Source organism: Rattus norvegicus, chromosome X (assembly GCF_036323735.1).
Source record: "Rattus norvegicus strain BN/NHsdMcwi chromosome X, GRCr8, whole genome shotgun sequence".
Classification (NCBI taxonomy): Eukaryota; Metazoa; Chordata; class Mammalia; order Rodentia; family Muridae; genus Rattus; species Rattus norvegicus.
Window position 1 is genome coordinate 154534166 of NC_086039.1, and position 16665 is coordinate 154550830.

The 16665-nt window shown below is 39.6% G+C and overlaps 1 protein-coding gene across 2 annotated transcripts; it reads left to right on the forward strand.

Annotated features, from left to right (window-relative positions):
* Positions 1 to 2327: 2327 nt before the first annotated feature.
* Vma21 (vacuolar ATPase assembly factor VMA21) lies at positions 2328 to 11629 on the forward strand. Of its 2 annotated transcripts, NM_001402260.1 has the most exons (4): positions 2328 to 2576; positions 2713 to 2941; positions 6809 to 6918; positions 7574 to 11629. In NM_001402260.1, exons 2-4 carry the CDS (start codon positions 2832 to 2834, stop codon positions 7714 to 7716), a joined length of 363 nt encoding a protein of 120 aa, NP_001389189.1. In that variant the 5' UTR covers positions 2328 to 2576; positions 2713 to 2831; the 3' UTR covers positions 7717 to 11629. The 2 variants fall into 2 exon arrangements, with proteins under 2 accessions (NP_001389189.1, NP_001389190.1); NM_001402261.1 differs by lacking the exons at positions 2328 to 2576; positions 2713 to 2941 and adding an exon at positions 3006 to 3182.
* The last annotated feature ends 5036 nt before the right edge of the window (positions 11630 to 16665 follow it).

Consider the following 16665-nt stretch of genomic DNA (forward strand, 5'->3'; position numbering starts at 1 on the left):
ACCGCAATAAGCTCAGTGTTTCACAATGGAGCACATAAAGAAAGGGAAAGTGTCTCAGCAAGACAACCTCCTTTGCAAAAGGAGGCACCAAGACCCAACCCTCACTAGCAAGCACACTGGGGCCCGAGATGCCGCGTCTTGTATTGCTGACTAGGTGCTGACTGCGTTTTACCCCATTGCTAGCAGCTCAACTTCACAATCCAAGACAATTGCTATTTGACACAAATGGGAAGGATTAAGTTTCAGGAAGTATGGGTCCTTGTTGGACTAAATACCTTTGATAAAACAAAATGAACAAATGCACCCCCACTCCTCACTTGAAGAAGTCAGGGCAGTGTCTTTATTCTCTGCACAGATTTTGTTGACTGGTTGGTAGGATTTTTGTTTTCCTCATATTTCACTTTTTGAAATGCCGTATTGTGTAGACATAGACTCGAAAAGTACCAATTGGTCTTTCAAGTATTTGTCTCATCCAAAGCCACAGTGAGAGCTCTGAATGGAGCTGGGTGAGAATATGGCTTTGTGGGACACTACTAAAAGCCCAGGTGTTGAGGGGTAGCTCAAAACTTCAGTTTATTTGCATACCTTCTGTCCTACCTGATTAATATCACTGGCATTTACAATAATATTGTTCAGAATGTACCAGACCAGGAGTTAGGAGCTATAAACTCTCTAATCACATCAATCCAAAAAATCTGGGGTAAGTCACTTCCCTAAATAGTTCTCAGTTTTCTCAACAATGGTAAATGTCCCAGACAAATATTTGAGAATCATTTCCTCATTCTAGGGGAAATAATGATGTCACTACTATACTCTCCTACCTTGTGACCATGCCACACCTAAGAGTGTGACCTTATTTGGAAATATTGTTGGTCCAAATATAATTAGTTATGATACTGTCATATGAAAGTAGGGTAATCCTCTAATGCAAATAGGATTGGTGTCCTTATGAATACATGACATTTGAACACAGATGCATGTGGGGAGAATGCCATGAAGTGTGAAGGCAGAAATCAGGATGACACTTATACAACCCAGAAATGCTAAGGGAGAAGCACAGAATGACTACCTTTGTCTGGTAGAGCTCAGACTAACCTTAAGCACATCTCCATCTTAGACAGCTGGAGGTGGGAGATGATTAACTTGCTGGTTAAACAACCCAGGTGGTGGTCCTTTGTTATCATGATCCTGGTAAACATTAATGCATCTACATTGTTTTGGCAGCCACAATTCAGTTGTTTAACATATGTTGTGTAATATATACTATTGGGTGCACACAATTACTCTTTTTACATTCATATTTTAAAGATTTGTTCTATCAAGTATATAATAGCATATTTTAGGTTTTAGTAATGGTCTTTCCATTTAGATGAACAGGATTACCTTGTCAGTGTGACATAGTTTATGCCTCAAGTCAAATAATGTGATGTTTAGTTGTTGAAGTTCATTAGGTTTTTAGAAATACCAAAACTTGTTCTCAAAATACCCATTATTATGTTTATGGATTCCATAGGGATTTAAGGACCATGGGGGTGATAAGCAAAGTCAGGAATCAGCAAAGTGTTCCTGCAAAGAGCCCTACACCATCATGTCTACTGGTATAATAGATCCGCAGTCTCAGCTACTTGGGAGACTGAGACAGAATAATTGAGTCCAAGACCTGCCTGAGCTGTGGAGTGAGTTTAAGGCTGGCTTGAGGACGTGAGTGAGACCTTCTGTAAAGTTTTACAAGTGGATGGGGAGTTCTGGGAGTTCTCTTCAGTGGCAGAGCACATATTCGACATGCTACAAAGGTCCTGGTTTCCATCCCCACCACTCCTCCAAATCCACATAGAAAATATGTTAGGATTTATGGAACTTGCCACTTAAGTCACATCTACCCAACATTAAAGTTGTAGAGACAATTCAAATGAATATGCCTGACTCAGTTCCAGAAAGTTCTATTTATAAACATTAAAATTCAAATGACTTTCCTGAGTCTTTTCTGAAATATTACTCTTTGACATTTTCTTCCCCTCAAAACAGAGACAAATTGGCTACAGGCTCCATATATTTGACTGGCTGCCCAGTGGGTCACTTGGGGCACCCAGTTTTCCATTGCCTGAATTCACACATTAGGTTCACCTAAGGATTTGCATGAGGCCTAGAGAGGGGTTATTACATTTAAACTGAGATGCAAGCTTCCTACAGCTCAATCAGGACTGGTTTATTTGTCCTTTCAGATGTGCTTAGTATCCTGTGGTGCAGAAAATAGGTATGTGGTCAGCAGCCCTTTCCGGGCTTGACCATTTAAGGGCTGTCACAGCATTAGCAGCCAGAGGCAACCTAATTTTGTTAAGCCAGTCCTAGAGCTTACACACCCTTTTCTGTTGGTGCCTCTCGGGTTGCCTGGGAGCTCAGGCCCATCTGTCCTTACTATTTTTGAGTCTCTGTTGTCTCATTGGCGGCTTTCTGAACAGCTGCAAAACATACTTTTAACTCTAAGTGGAAGTTTGGGTCACTGGCTACCCGCGTGGAACAGTCACTCTCATCAAGGGTTCTTTCAGCGGAGAGTTCTCTAGTTTTACGGATTCTCGGTGAGTGTTAAATTAACTCCTCTCGACTTCCTGCTGGACTGCCAAGGCGGGTAGGAATGAATAGGGTCTTTGCTTATGGGCTGGGGAAATAACGTGCATTGCTTTTTGTGTTATCGGAAACTGCTCGGTTGCCTAGCACCACAGCGGACAGCTGGCTCATCCTTTCCGCGGCTCCTCAACCTCGGGTCACTAGGCTCCGGTGACACCGCAAGCGGGACCGAGAGGCGGACGGCAGGCACAGGGCCCGGAAGGACAATGCTGCGCGGAAAGTCCCGGCTCAATGTGGAGTGGCTAGGCTACTCGCCCGGCCTGCTCCTGGAGAACGATCCACTCGCCGCGGGACGGACACCACGAACCCCCCGTGGGTAAGTCACGTGAGTGTTTGCAGCACACCCGCGCCTGCGCGCGCTACCGTCGCGTCACTACGTCGCGCCACCGGGAGCGTGTTTCAGCCGGGGCACTTCCGGCGCGACCGGCCTAGTACTGCACCCTCCTAGCGGCCGCTGCGCCCCGCTAATTACCTAGCACCTGCTGTTGCCCTCCCGGCCACGCCATGGAGCGTCTTGATAAAGCGGCACTGAACGCGCTGCAGCCTCCAGAGTTCAGGTATCCCTGAGTTCGGCTGGGTAACCGTGGCGGGTCAGCTCTGGCCTGGCGCTTGCCCCAAGGCAGGCAGGAGGCTAACAGGGTGGGCTTGGGAACGGCCCCTCTGCGCTTTACCGCAGGCTGATGAAGAGGGAAAGAAGTTTGAAACCTGCAGCTTCTGAGTGGTTGGGGCCACCTTTCACTTGTGATCCAGGTTATAAGTGAACGGGCCCTCAGTTCATGTTTCCTTGAACTTCCTCTCCCTGTTTGGCGACTTTTCTGCTTTGCAGTCTCCCCTTTGCTAGGTGTCTCTTTTGGGGATAGGCTCCCAGGCTCCTTTATCTTGAAGTCTGTTAGCCCCTCTTTAATCTCTGTGTAAATATCTGGTGGTATGTGAATGGAGTGGAGGCTGGCCCTGATGTGAGGTCACTTCTCTTGAGGGGGATCAATCAGTAGGGTAAGGACGGGTGACTGAACAGAAAGAATGTAATAATAGACCTTTGCTACTCTACTGATCTCCCAGAGGCAAGGAGTTTGGGGAAGAAGTTAGCAGCCAAAAATTGACATCATATTTCTTAATTCTTAGTTTGACCAACTACTTAGTTTTTAACTTTGGAAGAAAAGGAAGTTAAATTCAGATAAGTGACTTATCCAAGATCACAAAATTAGACCACACAGCTACTATGGCCTGACAGCTGACTCCAAAGCCGTGCATTCCATTTTACTCTCCTGCAATGTTAATGGGGATTTTTTTTTGTAAAAATGCCTGTTTATAAGAATACGAACTTTTTTTATCTGTTTGTTTTTCAATACAAGGTTTTTCTGTGTAGCCCTGGATGTTCTGGAACTCACTCTGTAGGCTGGCTTCAAATTCACAGAGATTTTCCTGCCCCTGCCTCCCAAGTGCTGAGATTAATACCACCATGCCCAACTACCAACAGATATTCTTACTAAGTACATTAAGAATACAATCTGGTTTTTCCATTTATTCCTGATTTCTGACAGGTCTCAGCAACCCATAGTCAGGTATAAAATCAATCAATCAAATGGCATCTATTGCTTTGTTTTATGTCACTGATACCACCTGTCCTGATTTGTACCTGCAGAACCAACAGGTATCGTGGGCTATGGTTAGAAGCTAAGGAGAAAAGTGCTATAAATGCTAGGGGAAGTTGGGTAACTACTTTTCTTTTAAGTTTGTTACATCCTTAACTTTGACTATCCACTCCTGTTTTGGATGTTTTGATCAGTAACAGGCTCCAATAGTGTTCCCTGTGATTGTATTCTCTAGTGTTATTTCATCTATCCCAGTTTGTATGAGTATCCACCATGATATTTTTGGAGTGATAGAATCATCTGAAAATGCATTTCTCAAAATATTTCCGTTTTTAAATGGTGGATGACTACTTAAATTACTCAAGTTATAAAAGAGAAAAGTCATTTTTTAAGTTTAAGATAGAGAAGAGAAAGAATGTATTGAAAATAATAGGCCATAATTTAGCAACATATGTACATACAGGCTGTGAGGGCCTAGATGTTAATATATAGAAAAGATTATATTTACATGATGGAACTATGATTTTGTTCACACTAACATTTTTATTGTGTTGTATCATTTTTTCCAATAAGTGTTTATAAATTTATTTTTAAGCTTTATTAAGTTATGTGCATGACAGAGAAAGAGAAAGAGGGAGGGGGTGAGAGAAGGGAGGGGAGGGGGAAGGAGAAGGAGAGAGAGATTGATTGATTCAGGTGCCTGAGGAGGTCAGAGGCATTGGATCCTCTGGAGCTGAAGTTAAGGCAGTTGTGAGCTGTCTGACATCAGTGGTGGGAATGCAACTTGGGTTCTCTGGAAGAGCAGTACCACTGAATCCATCTGTCTGGCCCATGCTTGTAAAAATTATAGCAGATAGTAGATATTTAAGAGAAATAATCTAAAGAACATACTAGTTGCAGTGACATAGGCCTCTTAATACCAGCTATTGGGAAAGCTGAGGCAGAAGGATTATCACTTCAAGACCTGCTTGGGCTACAGAATGAGTTGTAGGCTAACATGGGCAATCTATTGAAACTGAGTCTCAAAAGGTAAATAAAAGAGTTAGAGGTAGCTATGTGGTAGAGCATTTGTCTAATATATAGTAGCTCAGTAGTGGTAGAGCATTTGTCTAATATATAGTAGCTCAGTAGTGGTAGAATATAGTGAAAGGTAATACATTTAGGTACCAAAAGATAATCTTAGAATGTTTTGTTCTGCCAATGTACTGCCCATGACAGTCAACATAAGATTTTATTTTTCCCACATGTACAAGGGCTGTAATCAACCCAGAAAGCTTGCTACAATGCATTTTTCTGAGATACAGTTTTCTTGTTGTATATTAGTTGCCAGTGTTTATTCTTTCTATAGATTTGGTCATTTTCTTAATTGAAAAATTGGCACACACACACACATACACACACACACACACACACACACACACACACACACACACACACATATATATAAATAAAATTGTGGAATATGTCTACTTGATTGTGTATATACACACACACCCAAACACACATATTCACTGACTGACTCTCTCTCTCTCTCTCTCTCTCTCTCTCTCTCTCTCTCTCTCTCTCTCTTTCACACACACACAAATTAAGTAATTCCTGTGTCTGTTTAGAGTACTTAGCCATGACTGGAGTTGTAGACTGAGTTTTGTTCTGGATGAGCATGGGACACACTAAATTTACTCAATTTTCTTCAATTCAATACAAAATCCTTCAATTTTTGTTTGTTGATATAACTTTTTACTGCCTGATTTTCCTCTCCCTCTTTCTCTACTTGAATAGTTAAAAATACATTTCTATTTTCTAGGATTTTGGTTGATTTTTCTCCATCAGACTTTTGAAAAGTAATTACATTAAAGGAAACACAATTGTTTCAATGATGTAGTAGTTAAAAAGAAGGCCTTGATTTTTGTGAAAATGCATTTCTCTGCAACTTCAGACTAGTTTCAAATTATGAAAACTAAGCAGTTACGTTAACTATGGATTTTACATCTAGTCTTTGGAAAAATGTGTTCTGCACTCTTTCTGCCTCAGTAGTGTGACCAAACTGCCCTTTTTTTTTTTTTGGTTCTTTTTTTCGGAGCTGGGGACCGAACCCAGGGCCTTGCGCTTCCTAGGCAAGTGCTCTACCACTGAGCTAAATCCCCAACCCCCAAACTGCCCATTTTAAGCTTCATTTGGAGTCTCCTTGAATAGCCATTAATAGGTTTCTCTTCTCTGTTTACTCACCCCCAGTTGTATGTTCTGTGAAGCTCTAACTGGCTCTTGAATCAGTTTGATTCTAGAATGTTACTGTCTTTTTTGGTTTATTTCTGGTCTAGTCCTTCGATTGGAGCAGAAGTGTGTACAGTCCTCGGGGAGGAGCTGTTTGATTGCAAATGGGTTTGGATTTTTTCACTATAATTTTTAGGGGTTTACGTGCCTGCACATGCACATAAATCTCAGGATCTGGCTTGGGTATACACATGCACATGATTGCGTCTTTCCTGCGTTCTGCATTGCAGAAGCTATTTGCCTCAGGGTTCTTTTATCTTCAGGAAGTTAATTATTATATTTGGATATGGTTTGTGAAAACTTTGTTCACTTTCTTCCAGAAATGAAAACTCTTTAGCTGCGACCCTGAAGACACTCCTGTTCTTCACGGCTTTAATGATCACAGTTCCTATCGGGTTGTATTTTACAACTAAATCTTATATATTTGAAGGTAATTTTTACATACTTTAAGATATATTTTCTAATTTGTTCTGAGCTTTTATGAATCTTTTTGTTGTAAAACTTGTTTTCTTCTTCCTTTTGTTTAAGTTAACTACATGGCCAACAACAATTCATACGCTTGGTTGGCTGGATGTGACACTGCATGTCGATAATACTTGGGTGGTGAAGGCCAAGCTAGGCTACATGAGATCCCATCTCAAGAACAAAACAAGATTTTGGAGGATATTTATTACTTACAATATATTGCTTTAAATGTTTACATGAACTCACCTATAGAATCCCCACAACAATCTTCTAATTGTAGTATCTTCATTTTCAAAGTGTAGAAGAAAAACATTTGGTAATTTTAGTCTGCACTACAAGTGCAAATGGGAGGTGAAAAGAGGGTACTTGGTAATTCCCATATCTGTGTTATGGGCACTGTTCTGACCTTCCAAAACCTCCTATATGCCCTGGTTTGCTCTCTTTCAAATCCATGCTTGAGCCTTAGGGCACAGGAGTTTTGTCCTGTACCTATATCCTTTGGGACTGAGCTCTACAACTTGGTTTTCTGTAATGGTCTTCATCACAAACAGAATTCTTAGGTTTGGATTTTGTAGTTTGGTAAGTGTGTAATAAAATGAAATATTTTCTTTTCTTGATAGGTGCCCTTGGAATGTCCAATAGAGACAGCTATTTTTATGCTGCAATTGTTGCTGTTGTTGCTGTTCATGTGGTTCTGGCCCTGTTTGTCTATGTGGCCTGGAATGAAGGCTCACGACAGTGGCGTGAAGGCAAACAGGATTAAAGCGAACATCACCTTTTGATAGCATGAAATTTATTTTTTGAATATGTTAAATAATTGTGGGATATTGATAATAAATACATTCATTTGAATAAAATTAAAAGAACATGGTAAAATCAAGTCTTAAAGAGTCAGTCGCATTTGGCTAAATTTTGACCCACCCAATAATATGGTTACTTTGAACTTTGAATCTCCATTTGCAAATGAAAATTTGGGAAAGTTGGATAGGTACAGATATATATGTTAAACGAGTTATTGCTTATCCTAGCAAGAATTTACATATCTTACAATAACAAAAAATTATAGTGATTCGGCTTATACTTGCTTTTCAGTTTTATTTATTTGGATATATTAAGAAATACTTAGTAAAGCAAATAATCTAAATTTCCATTTTGGGTTGGGGATTTAGCTCAGTGGTAGAGTGCTTGCCTAGCAAGCGCAAGGCCCTGGGTTCGGTCCCCAGCTCCGAAAAAAAAAAAAAAAAGAAAAGAAAAGAAAAAAAATTTCCATTTTTACTGAAGGACTTCCCTGGAAAATACGAGGCAGGCTCTTGGGTTTGAGATTCTACTTTTCCTAAAAGTTACTTACATTGTAGGCATTTTCATTAATCTGACTTTTTAGTCAGTGAGTAAAGATCGCTCTCACATTCCATTATTTTGTGGGGAAAGTCACTGAAATCACACTATTCATGCAAAAGGACTTAGGGTTACTGAGGACAGAGGACTGGGCTGACTGTCAGCATTGTATCACACTAACATTGTGCCCTCATTTTGCCTTGAAATTAGGTTTCAGTTGCAAAGGTTATCGAAATCCCATTTAATGTGTTGTCTTAGTTTAAAATGGTAAATGATAAGTTTTAGAATACCGAAATGTTCAGCATCCATCCACTGAGAGTATACAGTCTTAAACATCACAATTCGTAGGAGGGGTTCTTGAAGGTTTTTGTCTGTTAATCTTTTTTATGACAGCTAAGTTACATCCTGAGCATAGATTACATCTTAATATAATCCTTGAAGTCTTTTTTGATGAGAACAACCTTGTCCCAGAAAAAAAGCCCAGTTACCTTGGTACCTTCAGTCTATGGTCAGACAAACCACTTGATACTGTGTATATATATAAAAACACCGTCCCCCAAATATTTATTTCCAATTAAAAGAACATAATATATTCTGTAAAACACTGGAAAATACATATAAAAATTTAAGGGTAAAAATTTGCCCATAATGTTACTACTTGCAGATTATCAGTAGTGTAGTTCACAATCCCTGTACAGTTTGAATGATGTTTCTTAATGCTGGTTACATATATACTAAAACCTTGAAGTTGATCTTGTCAACTTCACCAAAGAGCTGTTTGCGGTTTTTCAGATGTGTGATAATTGCCCATTGTCTTATAAAGCATATACTATCTTTATTATTTTAACATTCCCATTTCAATGTTTTTACCATAAAGAAATATAAAAGTCTGAGGTGATAACCCAGTTTAAATACTATATAACATGCATATCTCAAAATATATGGCACTCATAAGCATGTATGCTCCTTGTTTTTAATATATCAATTAAATTGAATTGTAAAAATGAAGAAAGTTCAAACACTTGTTACTGGTAATCCTAATATAATGAATGGCCCCTACTTTAATATTTGCCATTATTGATTTGTTGGTCTGCTGTCATTTTCCTGGTGTGGAACTAGACTAGAAATAGGTGATTAGGCATAAAAATCTGTGCTTGTGTTACATTATTGTTGCAAAAAACAAGATTAACGTGATTATTAAAAGATTGTTCTTAATTCTTTAATGGTTATATGTAGTTTAAATGTATTTAAAACTGAGTATTCTAACTATGAGAGTCTTATTTTGTAAAGTCTGCAGTTTTTAGTATTATGCTATTTGAGTCTTAGACATTATGTGCTTGATTTCTAGTTAGTTTTCTTATTAGGTGGCCTATTGTATTTAGAATTGTCCACTCAGTTTCTTTTTGTGTAATGCCAAGACTTTTTTTCTTGTATTTTAGGAATATTGTACTATTTGTAAAATATACTGTTGGATTACTTTGTTTTATTTCAGACATTTGTTAATTAATGGTACAGGTCTTTTTAAAAAGTCTTTTAACCAGGGATACATGTAAACACATGTAGTTTTCTCCCTTGGGAATAAAGTATAATGTGTTTGAAAATTAAAATATTCACATTGGTGTTTAGAATGATTATAAATTTTGTTTTAAAGCCATTTTTCTAGGATTTTGACTGCTCATTTAGGAGTTTGCTGCTCTTAGCTAACATTTTTTCAAGGTTTTTATCTAGTTTCCTCTTTCACAAAATTCATATTTCATGATGTGTTCAAAGAAAAGCTCCAGCTGAACTGCTAAGTGTTTTCTGGCAGGAATATGTTCACTGATGTTCAAAACCTGATCGTAATGGTGATCTCAGTTAGGGAATATAACTTGAAGTGTGAGTGCCAGCTCCTGATTTAACCCCATTTGCTGTAACAGTACTTTCCCCATCTCCTCATTTGCCTCCTGAATAATCCTTTCTCTCAAACTAATGCTAAACTAATGGAAGTTCCTGTAGGATGTAGCTGGTACCACTGACTCTTCAAATGGATGCCATTTCACAGGTTAGGGTAGTGTTCTGGTTTACAGTGATAGTGAAGAACTGGGTATTTCATGGGAATCTAACAGTAATTAGAATAACTTGAAAGTTTACATCAGAAAAGTCATATTGAACCAGCTATGCTGGAATATGCTTGTACTTTCAGTATTTTAGGAAGCAGATGCAGGAGGATTAGGACTTCAAGGCCACCCTGGGACGTCATGAGACCCTGTCTCAAAAGAACAGCAGTAACAACAAAACCTACAAAAACAAACAATTTGGCTTTATAGAAAGAAGCAACCAATGGGCTTGTGCTTATTTTCATATAAATCTCATGTAGACAGGACATTCAAATGGGTAAATAAAAGTATACAAGTAAGACGTACCCAAGGAAGGCTGATGCTGAAGGTGTGTGAAAGAAAGGGTCCTGTTTTACGTATATCCATTGTATCTCCAGACAGTTTTGTATTTAGTGTCTAAGCATAGTAAAGCTGTAGACAGGGTTCAATGACAGGATGGTATTTGTCACTTGTCTTCAGTTAATAGCAGGTTTCTTTACTGTGTTATTCACTAGTAAAATACACAACTATTCAGATTTTGCTCCTAAATTTTAAGGTTATTTTTACCAGACCTGTGCTGGAGTATACTCTAATAGTTCGACAAAACTTTTTTCCTTGGGGGGATGGATTTACCATAAAAATAAAGGACTTTCAGAAAGACTGGGAATCTACCCACCAATGCATAACCTGTGAATTTCTTAACTCTTTATTCATTTACAAAAGTCTAGAATCTTTCCATATCGCTGCTGGCCACACTTAAACCTGTGTTAATTTCTACGTGTGCTTTTAGTATCTGTTCTTTTAAAAATGTTCTGTAAGTCATATTGTCAATTTTACAATCTAGTCTTCCTTCCATGTTTGGTGAAATCTCACTGAACAGGAATAATAGCAATAGCTAACAACATCTGCACAGCACCTTACAGTTTGCAAAGAACGTTCACATATTCTTGTCTGAGTGAACATGTTACAGAGATGTCCCTTGATGTCAATGCTAAGTGTTAGAATTTTCAGTCACAGTGTTACTGGCCTTGTTGTGGCACTGATTAGCATACTGATGGGGGTGGGGGTGGGGTGGGAGTGCCAATGTGCTGTCTGTGAAGCTTGTATCATCACAATGGGGCCTGGATGTCTTAGCCACTTGCATCAGACTGACTTGTTAAGTGATGCTTTTCTAGTCTACCTGAATGGGTTTTGTATTTAGCATATTATGGCCTGTAATTTTATTAATTTACCATTTGTTGTCATTAAAAAGTGTCTGTAATGCTACTGTGCTGTGTTCTCATTCAGTGGATATTGTTATATTAACCTCTGGTTTTAAAAAAATCTTTGTGAGCTTGTTTCTGCTTATAATGTAGAATGTGCAGATCTCAGTTTTTCAGTGTGTTTGCTTCTATGTGTGTTATATAGCATAAGTGTAGAGTTGTCAAGGATAAGCTTTAGTATGTCACGTGGGTAGAATGGAGATTTTGGGGTTCGCTGGGGTACTGATGTAGAAGGACTGGTTATATTCCAAGTAGGTGGAGCAGTTAGGACTGATATGGGGTTAGGTTAAAGAAGCTCACCCCAGTCAAGTGTAATGAACACACCTATAATCTTAGCACTTGGGAGGTGAAGGAAGATCAGATGTTCAAGTTCATCCTGAGCTGCATAAGAAGCGTAAGTTCTACCTGTGCTACATGAGTTTCTGTTTGCAAGCACAAATTATCTTGTAGGTTTTCGGGAGTAGATGGGTTTCAAATACCACTAAAGGAATAAGGTTGAAAGTAATAAGTCATTAGACTTATTAAAGGCGAGAAGAGAATTCCTGGAGACCTTCAGCATGTTCAGCATTACACACACACACACACACACACACACACACACACACACACACACACACACACACACACACACACACACACACATTTTCCTACAACTAGTTTCCTGCATCTTGTTTATTGCACTGGCTCCAGATCTTTTTGTTGCTCCTGAGGACTCCCAACTAATCCTTAGTAATAAATACCACCTCATTCCAGCTATCATTTGAAATGTCTTAGTTTCAAGAGTACAGATAATGAGCTGTCCAGGGAGCTCGGGAGGCAGACAGGTAATAGCACTATAGAAACCAAAGCGTGCTGCTGCTTCTATGGTGACTGGAACCAGACTGTGGAATGTAATTAAAAATAACCAATTGTGCAAATGTAACATAGACCTTTAACTCCAGACCTCTGAGGGTGCAGCCTGGAAATTATGGGCAAGTTAGCTGGCCCACATGTGCTCCTGATGGAACTTGCTAAAACACATTGTATTTTTAAATGTGGGACTTGATGCTTGTTTAAAACATGACTATGCTTCACGGTAATTATTTGTGTTGGATAAAATTTTCATTCAGGGTTCTGTGAACCCAGCAACAAGTTGTGTTGGGCACATTTTCATGACAATGCACTTTGGATCGTGGAGCAGATGTTCATTTGGGAACAGAACAAGGCCAAATGCTGGGACCATCCCTTAGTGATCTCAGGTCTTTGAGGACTCTCCTTTAAGAAATAGAAAGATTGTAGTACGATCTTCCTGTACCATATTCTATCAGTTTTGACTCAGGAAGAGAACTAAACGGTTGGAGCAGGGTCATCAAGTTCTTTTCTCTATCTGTACCTATAGGGTTGTGTTTCTAGGACTCTGAAGCCCTATAGCACCCCCATATTCTAGCCTCCCTCTTTTGTATCAGCACCACATCTCCATATCTTTGCACATCTCAAGTTCCTTAATGTAAACTGGCAGAGTATTTGCATAGAGTGAACACACATTCCTTTGTACACAGTGTCATCTATAGCCTGTTCATAATGCCTAATACAATGCAAAGTATATGTAAGTAGCTGTCATATAGTATTTCTATACTGTATGGGGCATAAAGTAAAAAAAAAAAATCTGTCCAGTGAATAAATAAACAAATTAATGGAGGGAGAAAAAGCACTCCCGAATATTTGGATCAATCTATAAATGGAATGCATTATCTAGTGAATTAATGAGCATCTGAATCAAGTGATCTTAAAGGTACTTCAAATCTAAAAATTAATGACCTATGAATTTTGAAACATAATCGACATAAAAAAGAACCACTATTATTCTGGTATAAATATCCTTTAAGTATTTTTCATACAAATTTACATGCAAATTTTTCTTATTTTTTGTATGTCATATTGAATATGATTTTTCGTGTGAGGCAGTAGCCATTTTCTGTATCATTAAATAATTTTTATAAACTTTTTATGGACCACATGGCATAGATTCCCTAGCTCCCTATTTTTTTTATTTTATTATTATTTTTTATTTTATTTTATTTTATTTTATTTTATTTTGGTTCTTTTTTTCGGAGCTGGGGACCGAACCCAGTTATTTTATTTTTTTAACTTGAGTATTTCTTATTTACATTTCGAATGTTATTCCCTTTCCCGGTTTACGGGCCAACATCCCCCTAATCCCTCCCCTCCCCTTCTTTATGGGTGTTCTCCTCCCCATCCTCCCCCCATTGCCGCCCTCCCCCCAACAATCTAGTTCAGTCTTAGCAGGACCCAGAGCTTCCCCTTCCACTGGTGCTCTTACTAGGATATTCATTGCTACCTATAGGGTCAGAGTCCAGGGTCAGTCCATGTATAGTCTTTAGGTAGTGGCTTAGTCCCTGGAAGCTCTGGTTGGTTGGCATTGTTGTACTTTTGGGGTCTCGAGCCCCTTCAAGCTCTTCCAGTTCTTTCTCTGATTCCTTCAACGGGGGTCCTGTTCTCAGTTCAGTGGTTTGCTGCTGGCATTCGCCTCTGTGTTTGCTGTATTCTAGCTGTGTCTCTCAGGAGAGATCTACATCCGGCTCCTGTCGGTCTGCACTTCTTTGCTTCATCCATCTTGTCTAACTGGGTGGCTGTATATGTATGGGCCACATGTGGGGCAGGCTCTGAATGGGTGTTCCTTCAGTCTCTGTTTTAATCTTTGCCTCTCCCTTCCCTGTCAAGGGTATTCTTGTTCCCCTTTTAAAAAAGGCCTAGCTCCCTATTTCAAGACATACTTTCTCCAATGTTCCTTTTTATTCTTCTTACATTTGTTTCTCTGATAAACCTTCATGCTATAACTTCAGCAAAAATGGACTCATTGTTAAGAGCATATTGGCAAAAACATAAAACAAAAATCAAAGTAAATAAGAAAACTAAAAAAAAAAAACCTTTACCAGTACAGTTAAAAATTTCCAATGATAAATATCAGTGACTGATCAAATCCATAAACATGCAAGGCTTCTAGTTAGAGACAAGGTCCTCTTCCACCACTCCTTTTCTAGTCCCCTTGAACCAACTAAAATTACAAGGTGAGTAAATTAGTAAATGGGGGAAATAGTAGAAAGCCCAATAAATGAAGTAAGCCCCCACCCCCGCCAAAGTTAAATCAGTATTTTCAAATGAGTTGGCTGAGGGGTTTTGTAGAACTGCCATTGTTGTTGACAGGACATTAGTTGACAGATTTTACTATGGCCCAAGATCCCCTGGACCCCTGTCACTTTTCCACTCTATTTGAACACTGGTAGAATTCATAAATGGGATGCAGCAGTAACTCCATCCCATATTTATTTGGGCTACCTGAGGGTGCTGTAACAAAGCAACACTCAGTGGGTTAAAGAACTACAAAACCAGGCTTGGTGGCACGGTCTTGTGATCCCAGTGCTAAAGAGATAGAGTCAGGAGGACCAGAAGTTCAAGTTCATCCTAGGTTACATGGCAAGTTTAAGGGCAGCACAAGATATATGAGACCCTGTCACTCACTCACTCACTCACACACACACACACACACACACACACACACACACACACAGAGAGAGAGAGAGAGAGAGAGACAGAGAGACAGAGAGACAAAGAGACAGAGAGACACAGAGAGAGATATGGGACAGACAAACAGAGGAAGACAGACAGACAGATAGAACTGTGAGGAAATATGATATTAAGGTGTGGATAGCTTTCCGCCGGGGCAGCCATCTTCCAGTAACTCGCCAAAATGACGAACACAAAAGGAAAGAGGAGGGGTACTCGGTATATGTTCTCTAGACCTTTTAGGAAACATGGAGTCGTTCCTTTGGCCACATACATGCGAATCTACAAGAAGGGTGATATTGTAGACAAGGGGAATGGGCATTGTTCAAAAAGGAATGCCCCATAAGTGTTACCATGGCAAAACCGGAAGAGTCTACAATGTCACCCAGCATGCCGTGGGCATCATTGTAAACAAGCAAGTTAAAGGCAAGATTCTGGCCAAGAGGATCAAGCACAAAGGGTTGAGCACATCGAGCACTCGAAGAGTAGAGACAGCTTCCTGAAGCGGGTGAAGGAGAACGATCAGAAGAAAAAGGAAGCCAAAGAGAAGGGCACCTGGGTTTAGCTGAAGTTCCAGCCTGCGCCACCCAGAGAAGCCCACTTTGTGAGGACTAACGGAAAGGAGCCTGAGCTGCTGGAGCCCATTCCATATGAATTCATGGCCTAATGTACACAAAGGAAATAAAGGACCTGTACTGCAAAAAAAAAAAAAAAAAAAAAAAAAAAAAAAAAAAAAAGGTGTGGGTAGCGCTGATTCTCCCTGGAGCCTCTGTCCTTGGCTTGCAGATGTTTGATTTTTGTTGTTTTGTCCTCAAAGAACCATCTCCCTGTGTAAGACTGTTCTAATGTCATCTTATGAGGATTCCTGTCATACTACATTAGGAGCTTCCTAAAAAATCCAAGATGAAGATGAGAAGGACTCAACTTGGCATTCATGTATAGCCAACAAAGAAAACTCCAAGCCAGGAAATATGGGTAGGCTGTAAGCTGGAACCCCAATTGGTTTGAATTTTTTGCATAGGTCATGAGTTTCTCAAAACACAAATGACAATGGCACAATGATGTGCTTCAGGCAAGTTGAGAGGGTAGCTTCAAGTCCTCAACAGACTTATTTGCATTTCTGGTGTCTTCCTGGTCTAGACACAAATGCCATGTCAGTCAAATTAGGCCCACTGTATGTGCCTAGTGCTAATTTATGGGACTGGCACAAATTAGATGTCAAATGCATGTACCGAGTAAGCAAAACACGCTTTCTGTGGTCCTGCAGAGGATTCTCTTTCTCCCTCAGTATGTGCTGTCTGTATTCTCAAGCCACAGAGTTAAATGGTGCTGACCTGTAAGGAACAATTGGTGAAGTGATTTCCATCCTTACCCGCAACACAATAGTTTCTAGAAAAATGCTCGTTCTTTGTTAATTGAAATAATTTGAACACAGTCCTCATGGCTGTTTCTTGGAAGAGTAGGAATGGTGTGACA

What these genes read in the sequence shown, in the direction of transcription:
- Vma21 (NM_001402260.1), top strand. Translation starts at nt 2,832, where the DNA reads ATGCTGCGCGGAAAGTCCCGGCTCAATGTGGAGTGGCTAGGCTACTCG. An exon ending in ACACCACGAACCCCCCGTGG is followed by an intron (nt 2,942 to 6,808) that starts GTAAGTCACGTG and finishes ACTTTCTTCCAG; the next exon opens with AAATGAAAACTCTTTAGCTG. An exon ending in TAAATCTTATATATTTGAAG is followed by an intron (nt 6,919 to 7,573) that starts GTAATTTTTACA and finishes TTTTCTTGATAG; the next exon opens with GTGCCCTTGGAATGTCCAAT.